This window comes from Drosophila mojavensis, unplaced genomic scaffold (genome assembly GCF_018153725.1).
Source record: "Drosophila mojavensis isolate 15081-1352.22 unplaced genomic scaffold, ASM1815372v1 contig_49, whole genome shotgun sequence".
NCBI lineage: Eukaryota > Metazoa > Arthropoda > Insecta > Diptera > Drosophilidae > Drosophila > Drosophila mojavensis.
This window is the reverse complement of record NW_025318872.1, coordinates 1,025,748-1,040,324: the sequence shown is the minus strand read 5'-3', so window position 1 is coordinate 1,040,324 and position 14,577 is coordinate 1,025,748. Positions and strand designations below refer to the sequence as shown.

The 14,577-nt window shown below is 40.6% G+C and overlaps 1 protein-coding gene across 2 annotated transcripts in view; it reads left to right on the top strand.

The window, feature by feature from the left end:
- The first annotated feature begins 4,128 nt into the window (after nt 1–4,128).
- The window catches only part of LOC26528363 (granzyme F), a 67,082-nt gene continuing 56,633 nt past the window's right edge, over nt 4,129–14,577 (top strand). Inside the window, exons 1-4 of one of the 2 annotated variants that reach the window (XM_015165834.3) lie at nt 4,130–4,307; nt 4,414–4,594; nt 4,649–4,910; nt 5,259–5,680. In XM_015165834.3, coding sequence (XP_015021320.1) covers nt 4,244–4,307; nt 4,414–4,594; nt 4,649–4,910; nt 5,259–5,609 — 858 coding nt within the window. In that variant the 5' untranslated portion in view covers nt 4,130–4,243 and the 3' untranslated portion in view covers nt 5,610–5,680. Of the gene's footprint in view, nt 4,308–4,413; nt 4,595–4,648; nt 4,911–5,258; nt 5,681–14,577 lie in introns of those variants that run through there. The other variant, XM_032728792.2, reaches the window with a different exon arrangement.

Genomic DNA, 14,577 nt, shown 5'->3' with positions numbered 1-14,577 from the left:
TATCGCTACCGGATTGCTGCCGATGATAAAGGCAAACATTTTAGTTTATCTAAGGCTTATATTATGCAGAAAGACAATATTAAATTGGAAAAAACATTTGAATTTTCGATTATTAAATTTATTTATTTGTTTTGATAAATGAAAGATAAGAAAATTGTTCTGCATAGCAGTTGGACTTAGAGCGTAGCGAAATCACTATGATAAAAGAAATTTAAGTGTTTTTAACTGTTGAAATAAATGTATCAATGAGCTGATTCTAGCTGAAGGCAACAGTAGCCAGTGCTTAAATTTAAAGGTGTTTTTATTTTTTTTTTTTTTTTATTTAATTAACTCAAACATCAAATAAATAAAAAACACTTTAAATAAATAACAATTTTTTGATGATTCTGCCTGAGCCGGGGGCGAGGTATTTTCTTTTATTCCCATTGAGCTTAAATTGTTCTCATATTTGTTGAGCATTTAATATCGTCAAGTGCAAAAGCACTCAGCTTAACCCATTTAATTGTATAATTTAAAAATGTTTTTAAAAAATCCTCTCATATTTGCACAATTAGTTCTTGGAAATTAAACAGAAAAATGAAAATGTTTTTTTTATTACTAATCCTTAATTCAATTAAAATTAATGATCGAAATTTATAAGGATGAATTGCCTTTAACAATATTATAGAACTATGTTAAATTTCGCAGAAATTTAAGTTTATCAGATATCAATAATATTGTTGCTGCTTTATAGCTCTTTTATGGATGTATGCATGGATATGTAAATTAATGAATATGTATTGTAGATATATACATATATACTTACTTTATAGATTATTTATGGTATATATAAATGAATATGTATAAATATGTAGATTCATATATACCTATGAAAATTTTAATTTATTTAATTTATTTGTTTTTCTTGACAAAACATTGACAAAAAAAAAAAAAAAAAAAAAATACTTTTTATTTATTAAATTTTGTTTTGTTTTTTACTGTATGTGAATGGGCATAAGGATGTAAATAATAATAATATATATAAAGATAAATAATATAAATGTTACATAGATCTGGGCATAAGAATGTATATTATATATATTCAATGTAATAAGGATTCGGGTATATTGGTTGCCTGCAAATTAATGTTACATGAATAATCTCTAAAGTATCTCTAAAGGAGAATTTGTAAATTAAGAGCCCCATGATCTGTTCAATGTTCTAGGTTTTTTGGGCCATTTGTTTACCTGAAAACTGTCTGTGTCTGTATGCATAGCAAGTGCTAGCTTTCTGTGAGCTATGTATTTCAGTTGTTCTTTCCGGGCTATCTGCTTACTGGAGCGCATTTTCTTGGTGCTCATTTCATTTTATTTATTTATTTATTTATTTTTTTTTAAAGATGTTTTATCAACTTTTAACTAACCATAATTTATGATTCTACGACCAGTTTGTAGGACTTTTGTGGTTTTGGCCAAGCCAAGAGACAGTTGTGGCTGCTGCTGTTGCTATGGTTGTTGTTGTGGTTGTTGTTGCTGTTGCTGTTCCGGCAGCGTGACCATGTCTTAAGCTATTTTTAAATGTGCTTGAGCGCAAAGTTTGTGACAAATTTTCGGCTAACATCATTTGCCTGTTAACTGTAAAACTGTGAAATAGTAAAATTGCCAAATTGTAAAAGTGTAAACTGTAAGCTGAATGCGACAGTTGACAAGGCGGGCTTGTAATGATAGCCAGAAAGTTGCAAGTGCCAATGGCTTTTTAATGAAGCAGCAGCAGCAGCAGCAGCAGCAGCAGCAGGAGCAGCTTCTTCTTCTTCTTCCATTTTTCTAGTGGTGCAAACAAATTTGTTGGCTGTGTTTGACTTTAAGTGGAGACGCGGGTTTAAACTAGACTCGTTTTGGTCATATTTTCAACACGGTTGCAAACATAAATAACAGGACAAACTTTTCAATAAATAAAATTAAAAACTTTTCGCTTTTTTTTCCGTCTTGTTTTGGTCAAAAGTTGGTCGCCAGGCGGTGCCAGTTGTGCAAGCAAACAAAGCGAGTGACAGAGACAGAGGTAGATAGAGAGGAGAAGAGAGACACGAGCACAGACGGACAGAGCTAGATGATTGGGTTGGGGTTAAAGGGACCGGCAAACAAACGTCAATTGACCGTAAAAATGTATATGTATAAAGCAGTTAAGACCGTCGAGAAGCCGATGAGACTGAGACTGAAGATGAGGCTGAGGCTGAGGCTGAGGCTGAGGCTGAGGCTGAGGCAGAGGCAGAGGCTGTAACTGAAGCGCTTGAGGTTGGCAAAACAATCACCTGTGCAGCAGCCGGCTGAAGTTGGTCAGTTTTTGGTACCAGGAATTTCATTTGCCGCAAATAGAAAGAAGCAGAAACAGAAGGAGAAGAACGAAAAAAAAAAGAAAAAACAAACAAACTTTGCAGCCAATCAGTTGAGCAACTGCGTCAACTGAGCGCGGATCGATGGCCACTGGGACGATGTGAGGCGCGTCGCGGGGCGACTAAATCAACTGAAAGTTGGTGCGAAGAAAAACAAAATCAGATTGCTAAGTGAGCGCAGAGCTGGGGGCAGAGAGCAAAGCGAGCAGGAGGGGAACGCAGAGGGAAGCGTGAGAGAGCTCGGCGCGACGGCGGGCTACAGCTGTGTGAAGTGCGCAAAATGAATTGGTCAAGTGGAAAAAATTGGCAACGCGTGAGGCGAAAAGACAGAAGGAGAAAAGGGAGAGAGAGAGCGAGAGACAAACAGAGAGTCAGAGAGTCAGAGAGACAGAGAGAGAGAGAGAGAGAGAGAGAGCGCGAGGACACTAGGGGTGGGGTGTCGAAAAGTATTGAAATACATTTAATGAAAAAGTTAGACGAGGTCGCGTCGATAGCAAGTATGTTGCTGGAGGAGGAGCGGACTGAGGAGCTGGAGAAGCAGAAGAAAACGTGGACGAAGCAATTGAGCAAACACAGCAAAGTTGATGTGATTTTGCTGTAAGCAACAACAACAACAACAACAACAACAATAGCAACAACAACAAGTGAGCACTGCTAAACACTGATTGCGTTTTAATGCCAGTTATGGATGAATAGATGAGCACAAAGAACAGAAAATTGTATCAGTGTAAGTGCGTGTTCTGTGCCTGTGTGCCTGTGTGTGTGTGTGTGTGTGTGTGTGTGTGTGTGTGTGAACAAGTTTTTTCCCTAAGCTTAAAAAGGAAACGAAATTTTATGAACGTACATCAAGTAGAAAAGTTACATTTATTAAGAAAAATATATTTGCAGCGACTAGAGCGGATCGAGTCTATGGATATATGAAAAATTGCGATATCATAAAAAATGCGAAAAAAAGAAGCACCAAGCACTCGTATTTTACCAAATCAAATGAGTGCTGAGCCGGCTGTGTTTGAGGGACCTTTTGTAATGAATGTTTCCATGGCGATCTGTTAGTCTGATAGCCTGAACATAGGCACCAGGGCTAGAAATTTTACTTATTCTAGCCCTCATATTTCTTGCCTTTTCAGATCTCAATTACCAGCAGACATATGGGTACTATCTTGATTTTATTTATTTAATTAAAACATTAAATTAAAAAAAAAAAAAAAAAAAAAAAAATTGCAACGAAATAAAAAAGAATAAAATTAATTAACACTTTAAGTTACAAAATAAATATAAAAATTATTAAAAAATGCAATTAATCAATAATATAAAAAACTCAATTTAAAATTCAATAATAATTAATATTGAAGTTAAGTTTTAGTTCCCTACCAATTGTTGGAGTCTTATCAAAGAAAATGTTAAGAACAATCAAATCAAAATGTTTATAAAACATACGATTTGATTTGGTACGTAATTATACCCTAAGCCCATTAAAAATTTGACATCAATATGTCCATTTGGTGGTGCGGCTTTACGCATGTATAGACGCGTCGATCTCAGAAGTCGTAAAATATAGAGACTTGATAATTTTGTCGTAGATGTCTATATAACTTGCGCTGATCGAGTTTGTTTCAAGAAATCGATTACTATTACAGTTTTAATTTTATCGATTAGAAATTAGTCGCGAAATTCAGTTTTAAATCACATCTCGCGCATCTTTGGAGCTACAAACTTTCCATTTAGAGTCATACAAATTTGATTGTGTCAAAATTTCAAATCCGTTTTGCAACTAACTTTCGTTAGTGGCCTTTTACATTTTCAAATTATTATTATTATTATTTTTTTTTAAATTTTTCAAAATTTCTGTTTCCTTGTCTCTGTAAAACAAATATCATGGCCGCGCTTGTGATTTTGTTAATTCGTATCAGCCTATGCCTATTTTTGTTGCTGAATGGAGGTAAGCCATACATTATTATTGATCATATATGTATGGGTGGGCACTGCCCGTCTATGTATCTATGTATATATATATTTACATTTTTACCTTCGTTTATTTTTCATAGTCGAAGCCGGCAGACAACCTAGAATTTCTGGAAGGGAAGATGTCAGCATTAAGGATGTTCCCTATATGGGCACGCTGCGTAAACTCCAAAATGAATCAATGTCGGTTGGCAGCGGATATATTTGTGTAGCAACTGTTATTCAGAATCGTGTGCTCATCACAACAGCTTGTTGTATATATAGGTGGGTATAACTGAGTGAATCTCTTTGCCGATACTCTGAAATTATTTTCTGCAGGCAAACGCGAGAAGATATAGTGGCTGTAATTGGGAATACGTACATGAGAGGCTTAAGTCGAACAATGAAAGTGCTGAAAATCGCAGATTGGCGATGGCATGGCTTGTATAAGTATAACGAATGGGCTTACGATATTGCATTGGTCTTTACTTCTCAAGATATAATACCCGTTAAAGGGGTTATTCAATATCTACCTATAGCCGAGGGAGTATTTCGACCGCATACCCGATGCATATTTTGCAGCTGGGGTGCAGATACTAGTGTAAGTGAATCGATAATTGTATCCTATATATTAGTTACATGACTATCGATAACGAACAATATATTAGTTATTTGTATATCGATAATTAACCATATTAGTTACTTGTGTATCGACGAGTGGCTGTATATTAATTACTTGAGTATCGATAAATAACGATATTTAATTACTTGTATATCGATAACGAACTATATATGAGTTTTTACGTATATCGATCAATATTAGCTAATTGTGTATCGATAACATACTGTATATTAGTTACCTGAATATCGATAACTTGAGTATCGATAACTAACTATATGTGAGCAGATTGTGTATCAATAACAGATCGATTGCCTTTTCCGACTTTAGACTGCCGTCTTGCGTAACGCTCCTTATATCGCATTAAGATGGACTACCAGCAAACTGGAGTGTTATAAGCGCTCTCTTGCAGCGGGTGTGATGTGCACCTACGACTTGGCGCGAGTCGATGAAATAAACAGCTTTGATCTAGGTGGCCCGTTAAAATGCAACAATGCACTTGCGGGTGTCCTCCTCGGAAACAGTAGCGACGAATATATGTTGTTCACCGATATATATATGTTTAGAAAATGGATAAACGCCGCCATTTATATGCATTTCAATGGAATTGGGGCACTACGATCCAGTTGCTTCCAGTGGCACGTGGCTGTGGCCATTGCCGTTTACTTAATCATCAGCTGACAGTCAGGATAACATATATAAGACTTTGATTTTAAATTTGTATTAAAATTTAACTGCTATGCTCCACTGTACCTGTAACTAAGCCCTTGGAAGTCCTGCCCTGCCAGGACATGCATGAGAAGTGTTTCTCCGAAGTATTTAGGGAACTGCACATAAATTTAATGCATTCAAGCCAATGTTGTCGCTGCAGCGTAATCTCCGCTCTCTCCGGCTTCAGCTGCTCCTCAGCTGGTTTTGTGGTTGCAATAGTTTTTGAGTTTTCAGATTTTCTTTTGGAGCACAATGCAAATGCTCGGGCGATTTATCGGCGGCGTTCAGAGCTCAGTTCGCAATCAGAAAGCGCAGCGCGAAAAAAAAACATCAGAAGGGAAAACAAAAAAGTATAAAAAACAAAGTAAAAGTAAAAAAAAAAAAAAAATTACAACTGAAAAGTTTTGCAATACGCGACGCGGGCTGCGTTGCAGTTTCATATCAAACTTTGGCTATTGTATTTTCATGTGTCTTCGGGCCGACTCCCTCTTTGTCTTTTCGCTTTGCCGCTGATAACGCGGCCAGCGGCTCACACCGAGAGGGGGTGGGATGCGCGGGGCGTGGTTGGCAAAGAGGCGTCGACGCAGCGTCAGCCAAATGCACTTTTCGGAGTTATCAAAGAGTTTAAATTGCATTGCCAAGCACAATGTGAAGCTCAAATGGGGGCAGAGCGACAGAGAGAGAGAGAGAGAGAGAGACAGAGGGGGAGTGTGAGTGAGAAAGCACAATTTGAAGCGCATTATCCTATGGCTCAGACACCGGCGCGTTGCATACAAAAGACAAAAGTCAAACTTGGGCTGCTCAGACGAGAAAAAACAAAAAGAGAAGCTAAATGCAGCGCAGCAACTGCGACGCGGCTGCGCTGCTGCTGGCAGCGTCTGTTTATCTTGTAAGGTAAATCATTCGAGACTGAAAGTCAAACAGCAGCCAAAGCAATAGCAGCCAGATTTAGGCAGCTGGGGAGGAGCAGCTCCAGCTGGGAGTCGGCAGCAGCAGAGGCAGGCATCTGGAGGCAGGAGGTACCTGGCTGCTCCTGCATGCCGGTGAAACTTTTCAAAGTAGTTGAGACGACAAAGGCGGGAATTGAATTTAAACAATAGCCGTTGTCACGGGACTCAAAACTCGGAGCTGAAATGCCGCAGCGAAAGCTTTTGCAGTTGCATGATCCGGCTCCTGCTCCGGCATCGGCATCGGCTTCGGCTGCGGCTGCGGCTGCGTCCTTGCCGCAATGCGTCGAATGTCCTGTCAGGCAGCTAGCAAAGGCCTGCAAATTAGTCGCATATTAAAAATGTTTGGCCAAACAAAGATGAGCCAGGGTGAATCCCATGTGCTCTGGCCAGCATCTTATCTTTAGGCACACAATCGAGAGTGCGTCAGGGATGGGGCGTGGCGTGCCGTGGTGCAAAGTTTTGCTGCTGCTGCGCTGCCAGCAAATGAGAAAAGTTTAAATGACGCGCTGCAGTTGGCAAATGGCAAGCAGTTAAAAATGAGAGTATCTACATGCCAAGAGCGCAAGGAGCTGCCACTCCAGCCACTCCAGCCACCCCAACCACTCCTGCTACTCCTGCTGCAGCTGCCCCATTTATTATCAACAGAGAGCAGAGCAGAGAGCTTAACCAAAAGTCTGGTTCGGGCGAGCGGGTCAGCCAACCGGTTACAAGCTGATAAGTAATGATACCCTATCACATGATACTCTATCAAAGATGGAGTTGGGGAGGGGAAATGCAAATGCAAATGAAAATGGAAATGCGAATGCGAATGAGAATGGAAATGGAAATGGAAATGGAGATTCATATGCTAACAGCTTCTTTAGCTGCATTTGTTGAAGTCTGTGGAAGGGTGAAAACAATTATTAGCAAATTATCTTAAGGGCTGAGGGGTAACAGAACATTTCAGATGAGTTGGTTAGGGAGTCTGTCTGTGGTACTGCTTTTATATATTTATGAAATATTAGAGTATATAATGCAGAAATAAGAAGCTTCTTAAGAGCAGTGGAGTTACCAAAGCCATCTTGATTTTAACACTCTGTAAAATTATTATTACATAAGTACTAGAAAAAAAAACCTCAAACTCATATACAACTATCTATCTGCAACCGGTCTTTGTATCTCTCTCTCTCTCTCTCTTATTTTTTTTATCTGGCTTTCCTTTTCCTTTTCTTTTTATCGCTCGGTCACTATATCTGTCTACCTCTCTCTCTTTCTATATCACTCACGCTCTATCTCTCTATATCTCTTTTTCTCGGTCTCTCTTTGTGTCCCTCTCACATTCTGTTTCGCCCTCTCCCTCTCTTTGTCTTGCCCTCTTCTGTGTGTCTTTTTTACTTGTTGTCTCTCTCCCATTCTCTTTCTCTCTGTCTCCCCATTTTTCTCGTTTTCTCTCTTTCTCTCTCTGCCCCTCTTCCTCTCCCTGCATATCTATCTTTTACGCCTTGGTGTTCGATTTTTCTATCTGATTCTCCCGTTTCTTTTGTCTCTCTCTCAGTTCCACGTAATCATTTGCTCTCTCTACCTTCGCCTCTCAGCCTATCTGCTATATTTCTCCTATATTGCTGGCATACTATTCATAAACTTGCTTGTAAAATGGGCTTTAAACAGTTGCTCCTCCCCGTCCCCATTCCCGTCTCTAGTCCACGACCCCATTCAAGATATGATCTGTGTATTATTTAGTTTTGGACACTTTTCTACCAACTCTGTCAAATGTGAGCCACATGGCTGTCAACACATATTCCATACTTTATTCCGCTCTCTCCTCCGTCCTGGCAAGTCCTTCCGGCCCGAGTTCTGTTTACTTAAAGTCAAAAACCGTAGAAGGAAAAGTGTCGCAGTTTTAAAATATGTCACGTGCTGTGCAATGTCCGACGCCAAGTTGCCAATAAGTGAAGGGACACATGTTCCACAATTCGTATAGCCCGGGGGTGTATTCTCCTCTCACTCTCTCTCTCTCTCGCTCGCTTTCTGTCTCCTTTTCGTCGTCCACAAAACTTGTCACTTTTTACGCGCAGCTGCAGTTTATTTTAAGATTGGCCGCGCACTTTGTCGCCTTGTTTTGGCATCATTGACGCTTGGCTTACTTTGCAACCTCGCTCTGGCACGCCCCCGCACCTGCCTGTGTCCTTTTTCTGGGCAGAAAGTTTTTTGTACTGCCGCGGCGGGTCGCCCTTTGCTTTCTCCCTTGACGTTCTTAACACTTGTCGCTACTTTTTAGCTATTTTGATTTTTGAGAAACAAAAACTGAAAACTTTTGTTGCTGATTTCTTTTGCAATTTGTCGCGCGTGTGAGCGAGACAGCCGGAGATAGAGTGAGACCGAGAGAGAGGGAGAGAGAGAGAGACAGAGAGGGAGAGCGAGAAGCAGAACAGTAGTTGGCATGGTTCCATCATGTGCGAAATAAGTTTCACACTTAACGACATAACAAGTTTTGAAGCAGGACGCTGACATCCTTGTCCTGGGCTGTCAACGCGTTTAGTTTCTGTGTCTTTTCTTTTTTCTTTTTTTAGGTCATTTCATCAAGTGTTATTAGCCAGGGCTGGCAACTATTTGAACGAGTTTACAAATGTTGTTTAAAAATGTTTGCCAACAAACTTGTATTAATTTCACAGGAATTCGAGTATTTACTTCTTATTGAAAAGAACTAGTTCACTAGATAATGTCCTCGTTCAGGTGCCAGCCCTGGCCATCATAACTGAAAGTGTTTTGGGTCATATTGTGGGCGCGCATTCTGTCTAATGAATATGGCCGCCATTTCGTTCATTCAACAAGGGTCGCTCGTTCGGTCATCAACGAGCGCGCGCAATATATAATTTAATTTCATGCATTGCCTGGCTAATGCGCTTTCGCGCTTAAAAGTACGCCATAAGTAAGGAAAGTGCGCAAATGTGCTTAAAAAAAAAGAATATATATATATACATATATACATATGTATATAAGTATATGTATTTTTATATAAAAGTTTGGCTGACACTGAGAGTGAGCTGGCTCTTTGCTAGTGTCGCAAGGCAGCGGCCTGGAAACAATGCGCGACATTCAGGCGACATTGTTGCCAAAGCTTTTTACAACTCACATGAGTCCCTCTCCCTCTTGCTCCTATACAAAAGCCACACTACGCGCCCCACTGCTCACTTCCCCTCCCTCATTTACAAAGTCTACACTACCCAGCCCACTGCGCTCCCGCGCTCTTATACAAAATCTACGCTCTGCCCATTCCACTGCTCTCTTATTGTCATTTGTTTGCGCCGCAGCAGTTGTAGCATATTATCTAAATGTGTTGCATGCGTGTTGGTGTGCCAGTGTGTATGTGTGTGTCTGCGTTTGCTTCAGCTTTCTATGATTTGTTGTTGTAATGTGCTTTAATGTGAAAAGTTTTTAATGCTTAAGCAGCGCGTCGCTGGCTCTCTCCAGCTTAAACCAAAAAAGCTAAGGAGCGGGCGGGGAGAGGTGAAACAGATGAAGACGGCACTCATATAGCCACTCACACACACACACACACACACACACACACACACACACACACATACACTCGCAGTTATTTTCTTTGCTCAGTTCGCTTCTTGCTGCGTTAGTTGGCAACTTTTATTTGTGGTTTTTTTATGTAAATGCGCCCAAGTGATAAGGCAACTTTTCGGCTACTGCAGCGAGTATTGCGGTGGGCGGGACTGGTGCAGGGGCAAGGGCACGGCTGACAACTGGCAGCGGGAGCAAAGGGAAAGAGAGCCACTGTTGCTGTCATGTATCTAAGAGCAGCAACATGAACATGTTGCCAAATGCCATTCCTGTTGCCGTTGTTGTCGCCCGCTGTCGTTGCTGTTGTTGTTATTGTTGCTTGGAAATTAAATTTCAGTGACTTTGTTGTTTATTTGCAGCATGGGAGTTGGCATAGAGCCAGTGCACTCAAAGGGTATTCCGACTTTCCTATTGACTAGGCAACAAAATTGATCAACTTGCCAAAAATGCTTTTTATAAGACTTTGGTCATCAATTCGTCTTTAAATTGTACTCTTATAAAAACTCTTAGAAATAGTCATGTTCGCCTGCCTTTTTACTGCATTTGTATAATGACTATTATAATTCTAGCTTCACATTAAAAAGTTTAATGAATCGTAAGAGAAAAAAATAAATAAAAATAATTATTAATGATGCATAGTAAAAAAGTTATTAAACTTAAAAACTTTAAGCCGCCATTTAATAATTAAAGTTTATAGGGCATTAAAACTTCGTTTTTCTCTCTGTCCCTTTCTTTCTTCTCCTTTTAGTTACTTTTTTTTTTTTTTTTTTTTTTTTTTTTCTCTTGCGCTCGGTCAGGCATTTAGTGTGCCAGAGAGCACTCTCTGGGTCCGCATGTGTAAATTAGAGAAAATTTACGTTTATTATTATTTTTAATGGCAGTCGCTCGTCATAGTCGCCACACCCCCCACGCCCCCTCTCTCACAGTCTCTCTGTGTCTATCTCTCGCTCAGCAGGAGTCCATTGTGTCGAGCACTCATACCAGCTCATCCGCCTGGGCATCTGTGTTATATTTATGTATGTTTTCCAGCACTCACATCTCCTCTCCTCCTTCTCTCCCACTCTTTTAGTTCTCAGTTCGCCTTTTGCGTATGCGCCTCATGTGTAGACGCAGATAACATGACTATGATGCGTTGTGGATGTCCCCAGGGAGTGGGGACAGTGGAACAGGCAGGCATCCAGAGCGAGCGAGAGTGAGAGAGAGAGAGGGAGAGAGAGAGCGGGGCAGAGACAGCTTTGAATATGAAATGCGAGTGCAAGTTAGAACTCTGCATGATAATTATGGGCGCTGCAGGCGATAATTGCCCACTAAACGCGCTATAATCTCGTATCTGTCTGTCTGTGTGTGTGTTTGTGCGTGTGTCCGAGAGAACAGCCGCAAAACCTAAAGCACAACCGAAGCGAAAAACCGCAGTCGAAAAGTTTGGTCAGGCCTATGAAATGGCTGGATAAAAACTCTTTTTGCAGCCTTTTGCGACTCTCGGACTCGGAAATTATTCATGAGTGATTTTACCGCCCAGGCACTTGAGGCGAACTTTTGCTCCATGTTTAATTGCCAAGCTCCACATAAACAAAAGCAACAACAGCACTCACAACGGGAACGGGAACTGGAACAGATTCGGCAATAAGCAGCCAAAACCATATAAAAGATATTACAAAAACGAACTTGGGCAACAGTTGAGTAACAATAGTTTCTCATGTGAGTTGTAAAAGAGAAGGAGACAGGCAGAAGGTAGTCGAAAGTTTAATATTCTCATGGAAGAAAATATAAGAGTGTGAGTATAAGAGTAAGAGCTAATCTCTGTGTTGCTGGGCTTGGCATAGGCTCGACTGTTGGGAATAAAAAAAAAAAAAAAAAAAAAAAAAAAAAAAAGCTACTCAACTTACGTATATTCATAGGACATAAGAATCGCTGGTATATCTATATCTATATCAATGTATCTGGCTAACAGTTTCTATAATAGATATTCAATTATTCCGTCTTCAATAGATTTAAAGTTAAAGCACTCGTTAAGGAGGTCTGTATCAGCTTTATAACTTTGGCTACCCGTTTAGTCTGATTCTATCAGCTTAATCACTGATCAGGACTATATAGTCGTATATATGCTTGTGTAAACTTTATTGCACACAAAAATCCGTCCGCTTCAGGCTCACACAATTCGTGACGCAAACGAATTTAAATACCCCTACCGTAAAGGCATAAAAAATTTTACTCACTTTTTTATTTTAATTCGTAAGTTCGCCCGGTGGGCGGTGGGTGGTGGGCGGTCTCTTTTATGCTTCCTTATAGCTGTCATTGTTGTGGCGGCCGCTTTGTCATTTTAAAGGCAACATTATTGGCTCCGGTGGATAAGTCCGGACCGTAAACTATTTTTCTTGCATTTACGTGACGAGTGGAGCTCGAAGGACGAGGGGTGAGTACAGCAGGCGGCCCTCGGCACAAATGCGAAAAATATTATGCCTTATCCTTTTTAATAGTCAATCGTTTTGCCATTTGCCTCGACTGCCGCAAAACAGAACGGTGGGAAAAATAAAAAAAAAAAAAGGAAAGAAAATATCGTTACGAAAAGGGAATTAATTTTATTTTAATGCTCATTGCGTTTTGTTGGGGATTTGCGAAGGGTTGCCAGAGATTGGAAATCCGCTCGACACTTTGGGCCCGGGCTCGAGCCTTATCAGCGATGCAGTAGCCTACATGAGAGCGGGGGTAGGTGGGTAGGGGGACGTAGGTGTTGTCAGGTGTGTCGCCTGCGCATCTATCTTTTACCTTTTTTTGCGTTATTTATTGCAGTTTAAGTGAGTTGTCAGCCAGTGGGCAGCTCGGCAGAAATATATATAGAGAGAGAGAAAGAGTGGGAGAGAGAGAAAGGGAGGATGGTAGTGAAGAGCTGGAGATAGAAAGAAGAGAGCTGAAACAAACACTTGACATGCGGGCAGGATTGGAGTACATAACACACACACTGACACTCACACCAATACGCACACATATATGTATATGTTAGATAATGTATTTTTAATTGAAAGTTAAGGCAGTTGGATAAGCGTTGATGGAGTAGGTTATTTTAGCTTGGATGGCAAAATAGGATCTTTTTTTCAGCACTTTAAAGATAATTGCAGCGCTACTTCATTAGCTATTTATTTCTTATAAAATTACTTGTATGAACCGCATATAATTCGTTATTTATAATATTATAAGTAGCTAAAAAGACGTGTATATGCATTTATATATTCGAGCACGAAAGCACTGCCATCAACTCTTATATGCTTCATGCTCTCTCTTTCTGACATGTTGCTTTGATCGGCGAACGCAAAGGAGTGAAGTGACAATTGCTGCAAATTAGTTCAGTTAGCTTGAGTGCATTCGCTCTCTTATACTCCTGTGCTCTAATGCTCTTATACAAGCATATTAAACTCAAAGTCAGCTCAGCGTTGAAGCTTTCAGTTGTTTCAGCGCGGTCGGCTTCATTGTGAATGTGTCTGCACTCATATATTTAGCAAAGAATGCAATGTGCGACATAAGGAATACGAAAAAAAAGCTCAAAACGAAATAGTTAACAAATAGTTAAGCTTGTCTAAAAATGCTGCCACTTAATGAACTACTTTAAATAATTTTCCAACTGAAAATTATTTTCATTTACTAAACTTTGCCGTCGACCGAGTAGCTGTGCGCCTCGTCCTTGTCCCCCGGCCCCGTCACTCGCCGCTCGCCGCCCTCCTCCATCTGCTTCTATCCTATTTCAGTGGCAACTTTCGCATCGTTAACAATTTGGCAAGATTTAAAAATGTCTGCAGCGGGACGGGCAGTGGAGACTGGCAGAGCAACTGCAAGGGGAGAGGGTAAGGCTCCAAATAAAAATATCACTTTACTGTGTCGCCCAACGTCTCTGCCAAGGACGGGGTAATTTATCAAGACAAAAACCAGAGGCAGCAGTCGACAAAGAGCGGCTAGATGTCGGAATGAGTAGATGGAGTGCACATGGATACTGAGCAGAGAGATGGCAGCAGCAGATAAAGCAAAGCATTTCAGCAAGCTTTCGCGTATAGGTGTGTGCGAGGGGCACAGCAGCAGCTCTCTGCCGCCTTCGCGCTCGCACTCGCACTCGCTCTCTCTCTCTCCCACTCTGTCTTACGCTCAGTCGTTCTTCTACGGTTACTTTCTTAATTTCATTTGCGGAGCAACAGCGACGCCGACGTCGACGCAGGCAGTCGACAACTTTGCTGCGCTGTTGCTGCCTTTGCTGTTTTGTTTTTCAATTTCGCCCGGCGAAACTTTACCAAATACATCTCAAAAGCAGCGACAACAACAACAACAACAAGAACAACGGTAAAAACTCAAGCAGCGGCAACAACACAGACGTGCAAAGTTTCTATTAAAACGGATTTAATTATGTAATGGAATCATGATAAATTTCGCGCAACGTGAAAAGTGTTGGCCAA